Source organism: Gigantopelta aegis, chromosome 7, assembly GCF_016097555.1.
Source record: "Gigantopelta aegis isolate Gae_Host chromosome 7, Gae_host_genome, whole genome shotgun sequence".
NCBI classification, from domain to species: Eukaryota; Metazoa; Mollusca; class Gastropoda; order Neomphalida; family Peltospiridae; genus Gigantopelta; species Gigantopelta aegis.
The window spans coordinates 31,290,878-31,306,201 of record NC_054705.1 but is presented as its reverse complement, the minus strand read 5'-3'; the positions used below and the strand labels follow the sequence as shown (position 1 = coordinate 31,306,201).

The window sequence follows — 15,324 nt, the reverse complement described above, 5'->3', positions numbered from 1 at the left end:
TCGGTTGGAGGTACGAATCGACCCTGCTCAAAATAGTAATAAGGTAAATTGACCTGTTACCATTCATTCTATGTATTAAAATTTATAAATACTATATAGGGGAAAAAACAGGACTTTACAATCAGTTCGTTTTAACTGGTAGTTTGTTGTAAGTGTGTTCATTTTAAAAGTACTTTATTGTATATTAAAGGTCTACTTTACAATAAAATAAAATTATAACCAAACCTAAAAAAAAGTTTGGCAAGTTGCAGTAAAATAAACATCTAGTCTTTCCCATCCAGAAACATTGTTTTCTTGCTATGGTATGACTGGTATATCAAAGACTGTGGTATGTGCTAGCCTGTCTACGGAATAGTGCATATAAAAAATCCCTTGCTACTAATGGAAAAATGAAGCAGGTTTCCTCTCTAAGACTACATGTCAAAATTACCAAATGTTTGACATCCAATAGCCGATGATTCATAAATCAATGTGCTCCAGTGGTGTTGTTAAACAAAACAAACTTTTTGCTATTGTATGTACTACAGGTAGGTAACTAGTTTAACGTGTTCATCTACCACTAGGGTTTCAAACACACCCATCATGAGTCCGACCTCCGATAACATCGGGGGGGGGCTGACTCGGGACATATGTACTACAAGCTATTTATTTCTGAGACGATTGTTTTCTAAACTGTTTTCAAAACAGTTTTACTTTTCTTCTTATGTCACATCAACAAAAAAACAATGTTCATGGAGGCTGGAAATACTATAGAATTTGTTTTGAATAAAAAGGAGTGTTTGTTAAATGACAGCACACTATGTCAAGTTGTTAACACAGTGGCTTGTGATTAAAAGCATTTGTTTTATACAATTTTCCAAATTTTTAATTACATGATTGGTAAATGGTAACTTTGGCAAAATATTAATTAGGCATATATATACTTTAAAGGCTATATATATATTTATTTATTTATTACCCCAGCGGTCACATAACAGGGAAAATATTTTCCATATTTTCTCAGTGAGAAATATTTTGCATTGGTCTAACGAACAATACTATTGGACAATTTGATGCTTACAAACCAATGACTTTGTCGGTACTAAATATGACGTCTTCACGATTTGACAAACACACAAAATGACGTCATGTAGTTTAAAGAGTTTGCCTTTACAGGTCTCTGTTTTTGGTGTTAAATTAATAACAAAATGTCATTTTAATGCAATTCATTATAGATTTGGAAGCAGAATAAAGAGAACTTGTGGGGGTTTTTTAATTATCTATGAACGTGATTAAATTACGTTATAGTAATTCTCAGAACAGTGCATAAAGTGGTTTACATCGTTCCTATACAGGTTGGCCTTCATGCATGTGCGTCGAAAATAAAGGCTTTTAGAGAAAAAATAGCTGAGGTAATAAATAGAATAACAAACTTGGTACCAGTTATTATCAAATTTATGTTCCTCGTGAAATAATTTTCATTTGTCACTCGCTAAAGTTCGTGACAACTGAAAATTATTTCACTCGGGATATAAATTTGATAATAGCTGCTAACTTGTTTATTATCCTCTATATATATATATATTTTATTTATTTATATTTTTGCCTATTTAATGAGTCTTTAGTTTGGAACCATACAAATTAAATTTGTCTTAACAAATTTCCAAAATAATTACCCTGCTTGTATACGCCTGTAGAACCAGAGGGTTGCGTGAGGGGGCATCAGGCGAGCACTATACCACTGAGCCACGTCCTGCCCCACCTTGTAATCATGGCAACCCATCAGAAACTGTCATGGCAACCCATTGTTAATACCACTGATTTAAATTATCGCAAAAATCTGTGCATAGAGACATGTTTTCAAACTCAATATAAAGTTGATGTTCGACACGCCCTCTCATTATACGCATGGTTGTGATTTTGACAACTTGAAACCACAGGAAATAGTGGGGCCTATTCGATTGCCACCTTCAGTACTCAAGGATGTGTGACGTTGATGTTTGTTGAGTGACAGTAGTCAGAAAGTTAAATTATTCTACAAAATTACATTTGAATGCAAATACTATCTCACCAATACACTACAAATAGTGCCAGTAATTTTGGTTTAAATGTGTACCGTGTTTGATTTGAGAACATGTGGGAACTCTGAGAAGTTTGGTTAACACAACAATCCGAATCGGGTCTTGTGATTAAGTCAAACACAAGCCCCAGTTGTGTGATATCAGGAAAAAAAAAAAAAAAAAAAAAAAAAAAAAAAAAAATATATATATATATATATATATATCATTTTCATTGAATAGTCGTACTGTATATAATAATCATGGGAAATGAAATTTCGGTTTCGTGATTTTACTGATACTATACAAGTATATATATATATATATATATATAATTTTCATTGAATAGTCGTACTGTATATAATAATCATAGGAAATGAAATTTCGGTTTCGTGATTTTACTGACACTTTACCAACACGCTACCAGAAACGATCGTTACTATGAAATCTGAAGGCCTGGATTGTACCCCCGACCCACCCTCCAGATATTGTCCCTATGGATCTGTTGTACCCGGCAATTTGTACTGATGTTCAGCTAATGATTCATTAAATATAACTTTGCATAAATTTATAAAAGAAAAAGTCTAAAAAGATATTTAAAATATACCCTGTATAAAATATTTAAACTAATGCTGACAATATAATGTGAAAATTGCCATAGTAAAAACCATTCAGTGGTTATCGTTGTAAAAAACATAAATGTATAATACTGGTTACAATTTATTCTTTTTTCCACTTGGGAAAGTGTACTTTTCACTCATTTCCCTGGACTGAATAATCGAGGCTGGAACTGCATGATGGGACTGCAAAGAATGCTGCGCTGCCAGGAGACCAGCTCTGACACAAAGGTCAAGGTCATGTCCTTGAATAATATTATAAATCATGGCTGCTGCCAGGCTGAAAATATTAAAACAAATTCACCATCAGACAATATACGGTACTAAATTAACAAAATTGGTTACAAAAGAATGAAAATACAAAAATAGAACAGAGTGCTCCACCATCCAGCTATAAAAGAAACCTGGAATAAGTCAGCCAACGAGCTACTCTCGGCATACTAAGTTAAAAAATAATACGTAGCTCACCTTTTTATCTTTCCTTCAGAAAATTGCGCAATATTTGAGGTTTTTACTAAAAATTCAATGGCACCAAAATTTCCCCAGCCCACTATACTGACCTCGGTCGGGCTGCTGGTGCTCTGTTGTACTTGCCAGACTGGGTGGTCCCCTCCTCCCACCCCACCCCTTTCCTGTCACGGATAGAGGAGCCGGCCGAGCCCAGCACCTGTGCCCAGGACAGGCGTGCTACAACAGCTTGTTCTGAATGTGCATGTAAAACCCTATAACCTTGACCAAGACCAGTCAGCCAATGATAAGCCCACAGCTGTCGGTGTATGATTAGCTAATTACCATCAAACTACAATTAAATTTCTGTTAGATTCATTACAATTTAAAGCCATCCATTTTTTCCTGCCATAGCAATGCAAGTTTGTTTATTTCTCAATGAACATAAAAATTACATTGTCAGGGAACGTCACTTTATACTGGTACTTTGACCGAGCGTCATTATTTAAGAAAAAAAATCTGGGGTAGATTCAGTCAGCCGTTTGTCAGTAATAGATTTTCACTCTACATGTTCAACTGAATAACCACTACAGGAATCGGTCAAAAAAAATTGCAAATGTTTTGTGAAAAATGGCTGGCAGAATTTAGACCTGTTCGTGTATGATTAGCCCAGTGGTAAAGAATCAGCTTCAAACCCCTCCCTACCAACATATATTAAGTATTTCAGTTGCAATATATGATGAAAATCAGTAAACAGTCGAACAGACTTTGTCTGAATCTAATCCAGTACAGCTTCAAAAAAAATCTCAGTACCTAAGGTCTCTTCACTTGCTATCATCTTGAAGGAAGGAAGGAAATGTTTTATTTAACGACGCTCTTAACACATTTTATTTAGTTATATGGCATCGGACATATGATTAAGGACCACTCAGATATTGAGAGAGGAAACCCGCTGTCGCCACTTCATGGGCTACTCTTTTCAATTAGCAGCAAGGGATCTTTTATATGCACTATCCCACAGACAAGATAACACATACCACAGTCCTTGATATACCAGTCATGGAGCACTGGCTGGAACGAAAAATAGCGCAATGGGCCCACCAATGGGGATAGATCCCAGACTGACCTCGCATCAAGCGAATGCTTTACCACTGGGCTACGTCACGCCCCTATAATCTTAAAAGACAAATTTCGAGAATTTTATGAACATTTCACAAATTATCATTATTATGATAGTACTAATACTCACCAGTCACCTGCTCCAGATACACTGACTATGGAATTGTGGGATAGTTCACATGCTGGATAATGCTTGATCGCTACGTTGTTTCTGTCAGACTAGACCAAAACAAAACACAAAAGTGCATTTTATCCCACAATCAATGTATACATTGGCAAGATATGATGACTAGATAAATCTCTCTATTTATATAGGTCACGTGACATAAGACCATCTCGACTCAAGTATTTCAGACTATATTTTCAATAAACACACTCTTTAAATAATTTGTTTAAGTAGAGTAAATGCAAATAACTTTTACAAAACTTGTATATTTATTTATGAATTAGAGTTTAGAAATGCTTCTTGAATGTTGCAGAATGTAGCTAGTGTCTTACAATTTTTCGACTATTCCTGTAGGATAGCAGGATAAAAGAAACAACTGGTTACTGTCTTAAGATATCGGCTTTATCCTGCTCAGGTCGGCCGAGCCTCGCTGCATTCGCCATTCTAACCTTCGCAGGATAAAGCCGTTATCTTAAGACAGTAACCAGTTATTCCCTATATATAGAGATTATTATATGAGCTTGTGTGTCGTACTGATTTTACGAAACGAGTGTCAGGATTCTTGTATTGCCCGAGTGAGAAAGAAAATTTGTTTTGTTTAATGAAACCACTGGAGCACATTGATTAATTAATCATTGGCTATTGGATGTCATACATTTGATAATTCTCACTCACAGTCATCAGAGGAAACTCGCTACATTTTTTCCTAACACATCAAGGGATCTTTTATATGCACTTTCCCACAGACAGGATAGCACATACCATACAGTGAAGAGAAGAATGAACTACACACACACATACAGTGAAACCTCTCAAAACCGGACCCTCTGTAAACTGGAATTTCCTCAAAACATGACATTTTTCATGATCCCTTTTTAAATATCTGCACAGAAGAGAACCTCTCTAAACTGAATACATCTTAATACCAGACTTTTTACTTGGTCCTAAGGGTGTCCGGTTTAGAGGGGTTTCACTGTATATGTAAGTATGTATATATATATATATATATATATATATATATATATATATATATATATATATATACTGAACAAAATAAGAAACTTCTGCTAACTTTGCTTGAACATAACTTGATGAAAACAAACCGGGGGAATAATTGTTATATATGCGTTTAAAGAGTGTTTCATGATGCATCGTTTGGTGCAAAAATCATAACAGAAACTGGGAGAAATTTTGACCAAGTGTGGTAGGGGTTAAAAAAAACCCACTTAATAACAGGTATGGCCACCTCTTGAATTGACCACTGCAGTGCATCGCAGGCGCATAGAATTGACTAAAGTGTTGATTTCTGCCTGTGGAATATTGTTCCATTCCTGAATGAGCGCTTGACGAAGTTCGTTGACGTTAGCGGGTGGGTTGGGACGACGCCTCAATCGTCTGTCCCAGACATGCTCGATGGGGTTGAGATCAGGACTTTTAGCGGGCCAGTCATTAATGAAATCAATGTTATTTGTCCTAAGAAAATTTACAGTGTCTCTAGCTGTATGAGAGGTGGCATTATCATGCTGAAAAATCGAGATGTTGGCGTTGTTATGGAACAGAGGAATGACGTGATGAGCGAGAATGTCATTGCGGTAACGTTGAGCATTTAAATTGCCATCAATGACGACTAGTGGTGAACGATAACCATGGGCAATGGCTGCCCAGACCATGACAGAACCCCACCCCCGAAACGATCTCGTTCAAGAACACAACAGTCAGCATAGTGTTCATTTCTCCTAAGGTAGACGCGCACCCTGCCATCACCACGTTGTAAAGAAAATCTGGATTCATCTGAAAAAAGAACGGTATTCCAGTGTCGCCGTATCCAACGAGTGTGTACACGTGCCCAATTAAGACAATTTAGACGAAGACGTTGTGTTAAAACGCATCCGACGTAAGGATGTCGTGCATGTAAACCGTTCTCACGCAGACGATTACGAACAGTTTGCCCACTGATTCGGTTATTATGAAGCCCAGGTGTGTTAGCAGCAGCAGCAGTGGCAGTTTGGAATCGATTGCACAAATGCCTGTTCATGATATAGCGGTCTTGACCACACATTGTAACACGTGGACGTCTACGACGTGGCAAGTCGTTGGTGCTTCCTGTCGTTCAAAATCTTACGCGAAGATTTCGTATCGCTCGACTAGAACTCCCAACATGCCTTGCAACGTCTTCTGTCGACATGCCAGCATCAAGCATGCCAATCACCCGTTCGCTTAAATTATTGGGTATTCTTGGCATACTAAAAATGCTACATGTAAAAAATGTTAATTTTTTGACAAATTTTGAATCGTTTTCGTTCACTTGACAACAATGTCAGTAAGACAAGTAAAACAAATTGACCGAATACTACACGGGACATGTCGAACCATGCATGCATGTGCAAATTGAAATTCACGTTGTCGACAATTAACAGTGCAAAAATAATCGATAAAATTCATGATAATACAGCTCAAGGCTAATACTACCTATATAATTTCATTACACAATGAATTCTTTAACACAACAAATACTATATGTACAAATCGGAAGTTTCTTTTTTTGTTCAGTATATATATATATATATATATATATATATAAAATCCGTAATATATATATATATACACACACACACACACACACACACACACACACACACACACACACACACACAAAGAAAAACGTGGAGGCCGTTGTTGCCAAAGATGTTAACAAAGATGTTAACTGTAATTATTCTTACAGTTTGAATGATGGAATTGATGTAAATATGCTGGGGTTTAGGTCAATTTTCATGTATATAAAGAAAACATGCACTAAATAGATATTAAAAGTAAAATTAGCAAATTGTAGGTGCATTGTCTTATAGTCCGTCCCATCTCAATAAAGCAAGACTATACCAGTCCATAAACCAAAATGGCAGCCATAACGCTGTAAGCATCAGGCTTTTTTTACTATGGTATGTATTACAGTTTTATTTATTTCTAAACCGATTATGTTTTAAATTGCACACAAAAGTTGTAATTTTATTTTATTTTCAAAACACTTTTACTTTTTTTCTTACATCAAATCAAACCGAAATTACTTACAAAAAACATATTTATAAAAGAATGGGACGGACTATAAATAATAATTCAAATATTTCTTTAGTTTACATAATTTTAACCAATTGTATAATAGAAAATTGATCCAATGGTGAAATGTGATTATAACCTGTGATGAATTCTGAAATGTGATTATAACCTGTGATGAATTCTGAAATGTGATTATAACCTGTGATGAATTCTGAAATGTGATTATAACCTGTGATGAATTCTGAAATGTGATTATAACCTGTGATGAATTCTGAAATGTGATTATAACCTGTGATGAATTCTGAAATGTGATTATAACCTGTGATGAATTCTGAAATGTGATTATAACCTGTGATGAATTCTGAAATGTGATTATAACCTGTGATGAATTCTGAAAAGTGATTATAACCTGTGATGAATTCTGAAATGTGATTATAACCTGTGATGAATTCTGAAATGTGATTATAACCTGTGATGAATTCTGAAATGTGATTATAACCTGTGATGAATTCTGAAATTCTGAATCCTTGAAACACAAAACAAAACGGCAATGATGGAACAAACAAAAATAGAGACATGTTTGCTATTGGGCAATTTTATGTTGAGAATTAATGTAGAGCCTAACGTGGAATCTTTTACAGGCAATTTTTTACACAGCACAGCACTTACCCTGGTTTTAGACGATGACAGGCATTCACACAGCAGCACACCATGTCTTCCCAGAGTGACAACTATGACTGGAATTGTGGGTAATAAATCCAGGACACAGTCATGACAGAACTCTATCAACCTGTCCCTGGAACTCAGGTCGGGCAGTTGGGAGTCTGAAATGATGAAGAAATATAAGCCTCTCCTCTTGATAATGATTCCAAGAGACAAATTTCAAATATGAACAGCAGTTCCATATGTATATTTTTTTTAAAAAGAGGAAGGAAATATTTTATTAAATGACATACTCAACACATTTTTTATTTATGGTTGATTATATGGCATCAGACATATGGTTAAGGACCACACAGATATAGAGAGAGGAATCCCACAGTCGCCACTTCATGGGCTACTCTTTTCGATTAGCAGCAAAGGATCTTTTATATGCACCATCCCACAGACAGGATAGTGCATACCACGGCCTTTGTAACACCAGTTGTGGAGCACTGACTGGAACAAGAAATAGCCCAATGGGGTCACAGACGGGGATCGATCCTAAACTGACCACGCATCAAGCGCGTGCTTTACCACTGGGCTACATCCCGACCCCCCCCCCCCCCCCCCCCACCCCCCACAAAAAAGAAGAAAAAACCATAAATAACGCAAACGGATGAAAAGTGAGTGCAGAAATACTCACCATGCACTTTCAATCTTTGGGAGAGCATGAAGAAAAAAGTTAGTTTTGTTTAATGACAACACTTAAACACATTAATGAATTAATCATCAGCTACTGGATGTCACACATTTGGCAATTCAGACTCGTCAGACGAAAACCTGTAAATTATTCCATTAACAGTTCCTTGCGGATCTCTTAGCAGCAAAGGATCTTTTATATGCACTATCCCACAGACAGGACTGCACATACCACAGTCTTTGATATATGATTTCGTGATGCACTGGCTGAAATGAGAAATAACCCAATGGGCCCCACCAACGGGGATCAATACTAGACCGACTGCGCATCAGTCGAGTGCTTTATCCCCTGGGCTACTTCCCGCCTCCAACTATTAAAACACAAGCTCTGTATATCTCTGGAAAGGGGGCGAGATGTTGCCCAGTAATAAAGCACTCGCCTGATGCATAGTCAGTCTAGGATCAATCCCCGTCGTCGGCACATTGGGATATTTCTCATTCCAGCCAGTGCAACCCATCACACTGTAACAAGGTCATAAAATAGATCACCTAACACAATGTCATACAAGATGTGAACTGAATAATAAGTATATTTTGGCATATACTATTATCATCATAAAGAACGAGATTAATAACAAAATCTTTTGACTGAAATGCCAAAATGTAATTGGCGAATACATATTTAGATTGGTGAATTTTTTGGCAAGTAATTGGCGAATACATATTTAGATTGGTGAATTTTTTGGCAAGTAATTGGCGAATACATATTTAGATTGGTGAATTTTTTGGCAAACAAAAATAGCAAGCCAGGGCTCATGTACCGTATATCTTCGCCTGTAAGTCGATCTCGGCTATAAGTCGAGTCCCTAATTTCAAGCCCTGAAAACGTATTTTTTTATTGACCCGTTTATAAGTCGACCCATGAAAAACTACTTATAAATATTGAAATATTTCTTATTTTCAGCACATGAGAACAATAATATTTGAACAAAAGAAAATTATTTTACAAACTTCGGTTTTCACGTTTTGTACATCGCAATATAATCAGACTATTCCAATCAAACTATCATTATTACATAGCATCAAAACGAAATATTCCCTTAGTAGAGAGTGAAAGCTGTTTGACTGTTACTGTATAGTACTGTACAGATGGTTTTGTGCACAGACAACGACTTTATTTATAAACACTGACAACAGATCACTACGATAAAACTGAAAGTATCACGTTTTGCCGCCATATTAATACATGTAAGGAGGATAACTCTGGAAAGTACACTGGTTTTTGTACCAAATGATGTGTGTCCCTATTGCTCTAGATGGTGAACTGCAGAGATCAGTCTATTTTAAGGGAAAGCTCAGTAATATTCATGAAGTTAATCACCGCCAAAACATTGTTTGAACAACCATTAATGCCAGTGACCAGATTTCAAAATAAACTCAGGCAACAGGTAGTTAGTATTGTTTACATTTTTACTATTAGTGATGGCTGTTAATTTAACTAAGTGGACTGTTGTCTTGGCATGTGAGTGAGATCGTACGCCTTTTCGCATAACCAAAACCGTTCTAATGCCAAAAAAAATAGGTTATAAAAAATAAATGTGTCAAATTAACATATTTGAGTATAAATACATGGCATACTTCAACAATAAAACTTGTAAAATAATCCCCAAAACAGTAATTTTTTTTTTTGAAATTTTTTTACCCTCTTATAAGTCGACCCCCCAAGTTGTAAAATAATTTTTGGGTGAAAAAAATTCGACTTATAGGCGAAGATATACGGTAAGTGCTTTACCACTGAGCTATCATCTTTCCCCCTCCCGCCCTTGTAAAATGACTCATGTAAAACAATGGAGTAAGTTCATTGTTTTATGCCGTCTATCTTACAGCGAGCGTACCAGTGAAGCCTCTGTGTTTCAGCCACATCTGATGTAATTCACGGATGTTCGGCGACGTGTAGGTCAGCTGTGTGTATGCGGTGCGTGTCTCAAACGGCTTCGTGGCTTTGTACACGTCGGTCGGCTCAAACCACACTGCAGAGAAGAAACTCACACTAAAGCAACAGAGTTAACTCAGTCATTTGTTGAAGTTTTATTTAAAAATTTATAACCAAATTAATGTTTTCTAAGTCTGATAAAATTAAAGGCGCAGCTCATTATATAACCTATTTCTCATCTTATTTAATTCTAAATGACAAAACCACTGACATTTTCAAAATCTAATAGTACACACTGACTTGCATTAAACAGCCACCTGTCTACAAAAACCCACTCATAATCCTACCTAATTACTGGGTACCGTATCTAATATTGTACAAGCTGACCTGATTTAACCAGCCAACTATCTTTAGAGACCACTTCACGATCCTTCCAAATCCATAATTGTACTAAATGACCTCTATTAAGCAGCCACTTGTGTTGTGAGGCCACTTCACCGTCTTCCCAAATCATGTAACAGTATAAACTGACCTGTTTTAAACAGCCACCTGTCTTTAAAGGACACCCCACTGCTCTTCCCAAATTATCTAACAGTACAAACTGACTTGTGTTAAAGAGCCACCTGTCTTAAGTGACCACCGCCTCACTATCATCTGGCAGTATAAACTGACCTGTAAAAGGCAACCACCTCCCTTATGAGGATCTTTTCTTTATATTTCTTAAACAAATGTTCAATACACGGTTACTGTACCTGGCACATCATGTTTAAAGCAGAGTTCACAGATGTATTCAATGGTTGCCAAGGAGATATTCCCATCCATGCAGACTAGAGGTGCTGATACAATAGCCTCCGAGAATTGAGAAACCTGCATATAAAAAAATAAAATGTAAATAACGAACTATGAATACTCAGCTGACAAACGTCTAAAATCAATTAAGAACTGATCTTTATACAGTGAAACCCATCTAAACCGGACACCATTGGGACCAAGAAAAAAGTCCAGTTTTAAGAGGGATCCAGTTTAGAAAGGTTAAGTTCTGTCCTGGTTTTTAAAAAAGGGACTCTGTAAAACATCCGGTTTTGAGGGAATTCCGGTTTACAGAGAGTCCGGTCTTGAGAGGTTTTACTGTAATTAAATTTGAAACATACTAAAAATAACACTAAAAGTTCTCTTTTTTTTTTCTTTCTTTTTTTCTAAATTATAACACTCAATAAGACGAAGAACATATTTTACGTGCATCAAGAAATGAATAAACTCATGGTGTTACGACTAGAGTCCATCCCACAGGGAATGCCTTTTCTTTATGCTATGGAATGACTGCAAGTTATTTATTTCTGAGCCAATTGGTTTCTTAACTGGACACAAAAATAGGTTGTTTTTTTTGTTGTTATTTCCAAAACACTTTTACTTTTCTTCTTATGTCAAACAAAACTTAAATTATTTACAAAAAACAGTATTATAAAAGGATGGGACGGACTATAAATAATAATTCAAATATTTCTTTAGCTTACATAATTTTAACCGATTGTATAATCTAAAGTTGATCAGTTGCTGAAATGTGACTATAACCTACATTTGTGTAGCAGGATGGGACGGACTATAGACCAAGAAATTATGTTAAATTGTAATGAATGTAATAGAGAATACTACGAGTGGCTGTTAGATACCATTTATCTTACGAGTTGTTTTAAAACGTATCAAATGAGTAAAAGTGAGTTGGATATGTTTTTATACAACGAGTTGTAAGATAAATGGTATCTAATGGACACAAATGTTGTATTTTATTTCTTATATATCCTGAAACAAAAACGTTTTAAAATAAATTTAAATACCTTTTCCAATGAAAACCTATTTACGGCCCTTGCATTTATGGTTAACTTGTGCATCAATTTCAGGTTAACTTATATGTCACGGAATGATCGATTCAACCATGCTATTTTTTCCATTGGATGATATGGCACTGGTGACCTGGTCATCACCTAGGAACAGCCAGTCGTATGTCTTTAAAATGTTATCGCACGTAGATGTGTTAACAAGAATGTGTTAACAAAAATAACAAATGAAATTTAATTATTATCTGTTCCAAAGCACTAAGCTAGTCCCAACATTGTTTGTGAAAGACGTATAAAGCTCTATCCTAACCGGCCGCGAGTGACGCGAGCGATTATTTTAGAAATCATTGACTTCCATTGCCGCATCCTAACTGCACATGCAAGATGCGACAGATTTATATGTCATGTCACATGCGTGTGGTTAGGATACGACAATTGAAATCAATGATTTCTAAAATAATCGCTTGTGTTTGGTTAAGATAGAGCTTTAAGAACCGTAACGTACGAACCAGCTGAGGTGTAATTTCTTGATGAATCATCATGTCTCCGATACCGTACATGACCTCTCCTGACCTTTGAAGGACACAACAGTAGGTTGCTGTGGAGTGGCCGTCAAGAACAGTAACTCCTGAAAGATCCTGGGAAGAGAAATAATTTTTTTCAATTAAATACGGCTATTCGTCATGTTATATTTATAGGATATTAAACAAACTTCAATTTTGTATCATGTTTATGTCCCGAGTGAAATAATTTTCAATTGTCACAAGCTTTAGCAAGTGACAATGAAAATTATTTTACGAGAGACATAAACATAATACGAAATGGTAGCGAATTTAATATCCTATTTATTACCCATAATCGATGTTAATGTATATCACAACTTGTTTCGTTGACATTCCTATAAGATTGTAGTGTGCCAATCAAATTGACGGAAAGCTGAGTGTCCTGGCTAGGAATATGACATCATTCCTGGCTAGGGAGATTTTGTATGACACATATTATGTTCAATAAAGTATATTTTTTGTATTGCACAGTGACAACTGTCTTTATTACTACACTGATTCTAGATTATGGTAGCCCCACTCCCATGGCTAGTGATATTCAGTGTTGGGCTAGTAAATAACTATTATTGCCATGCCCAACGGCTAGTGGGGAAAAAACCATTATGAAATGCTGCATTTAGATATTTTGTAAATATGAATATCCTGCCCCCTCTTTCCACCCCCAATCTAAGGATTTTTAAGCTCTGTCTCCCTCTTTAGGTGACATATCTGATTATTACTATTAGTAAAATTGTCTTTATTTAAAGTAGGGCTAGTGAAGTTTTAATCATGGCTAGTAAATTTTTAAAAGCATTAAAGCTAGTGGATTTTTCAAAAATTCTAGAAGCCCTGTAAGATTAAATGGATATGTCTAAATGACCATACCATATGACTGCAGTAATCCTGGAATGACTCGAGATGTGAATCACAACCTACGGCCGAGATGAAAAGATTAAATGGATATGTCTAAATGACCATACCATATGACTGCAGTAATCCTGGAATGACTCGAGATGTGAATCACAACCTACGGCCGAGATGAAAAGATTAAATGGATATGTCTAAATGACCATACCATATGACTGCAGTAATCCTGGAATGACTCGAGATGTGAATCACAACCTACGGCCGAGATGAAAAGATTAAATGGATATGTCTAAATGACCATACCATATGACTGCAGTAATCCTGGAATGACTCGAGATGTGAATCACAACCTACGGCCGAGATGAAAAGATTAAATGGATATGTCTAAATGACCATACCATATGACTGCAGTAATCCTGGAATGACTCGAGATGTGAATCACAACCTACGGCCGAGATGAAAAGATTAAATGGATATGTCTAAATGACCATACCATATGACTGCAGTAATCCTGGAATGACTCGAGATGTGAATCACAACCTACGGCCGAGATGAAAAGATTAAATGGATATGTCTAAATGACCATACCATATGACTGCAGTAATCCTGGAATGACTCGAGATGTGAATCACAACCTACAGCCGAGATGAAAAGCGGGTTAGCGTTCAGTCGACTCAGTCCATCGGCTATATTCCTCCCGACGCCGCCAAATGACTGTCGCACACTGCCCGGATATGTTGCACCATTCATCTAAAAACAAACATTATCAGAGTATTGATAATAAAGCAATGCATGTCTGCAACTATTTCAACTTATTTTCGAGCTTATATCCAATTAAGGTTCAAGCATGCTGTCCTGGGCACACACCTCAGCTATCTGGGCTGTCTGTCCAGGACAGAGAGTTACATGTAATTGTTGGTGGTTAGTGAGATAGAAGAGGGTGTAGTGGTCTTTCACTTACCCATCGAGTCGTTAAAACTCGCTCTGGATGGAAGCCGGTACCAGGCTGCGAACCCCTGTACCTACAAGCCTTATGTTTGTTGCCTTAACCATGACGCCACTGAGGACAGCTCCACAAATTTTCTCCTAAGTTCAAGGGTCATAACTGTCAAACGAATTGATAAATTCCATTTCTGACAGAGTTAAGGCCCTTGAATAAATTCTCATGAAAATGAGTAAATCCCCATGAAACTCAAACTCGATCTATAACTCTACACGATAAAGATATAGACAGACAAACAGATAAATAGCCAGATGGAGGTGAAACCTACAGTCCATCCGATTGGACTAGTAGGGAACATACACGGGTTCATAATGACTCTAGTCTCTAGTGTTCAGGGGTGAGAATTGGTGAACTGTAAAAAAGAGGA

At 36.5% G+C, this 15,324-nt stretch overlaps 1 protein-coding gene across 2 annotated transcripts in view; it reads right to left on the bottom strand.

Moving 5' to 3' along the window:
* Window positions 1-1,501: 1,501 nt before the first annotated feature.
* Window positions 1,502-15,324, bottom strand: part of LOC121377321 (pseudouridine-metabolizing bifunctional protein C1861.05-like) — a 41,416-nt gene continuing 27,593 nt past the window's right edge. For both annotated transcript variants that reach the window (XM_041505262.1, XM_041505263.1), the window contains exons 13-19: window positions 14,543-14,704; window positions 13,055-13,183; window positions 11,463-11,577; window positions 10,673-10,807; window positions 8,106-8,260; window positions 4,350-4,438; window positions 1,502-2,933 (exon numbers count right to left, since the gene is read on the bottom strand). In XM_041505262.1, the coding sequence (XP_041361196.1) occupies window positions 2,750-2,933; window positions 4,350-4,438; window positions 8,106-8,260; window positions 10,673-10,807; window positions 11,463-11,577; window positions 13,055-13,183; window positions 14,543-14,704 (969 nt within the window). In that variant the 3' untranslated portion in view covers window positions 1,502-2,749. The remainder of the gene's footprint in view (window positions 2,934-4,349; window positions 4,439-8,105; window positions 8,261-10,672; window positions 10,808-11,462; window positions 11,578-13,054; window positions 13,184-14,542; window positions 14,705-15,324) is intronic.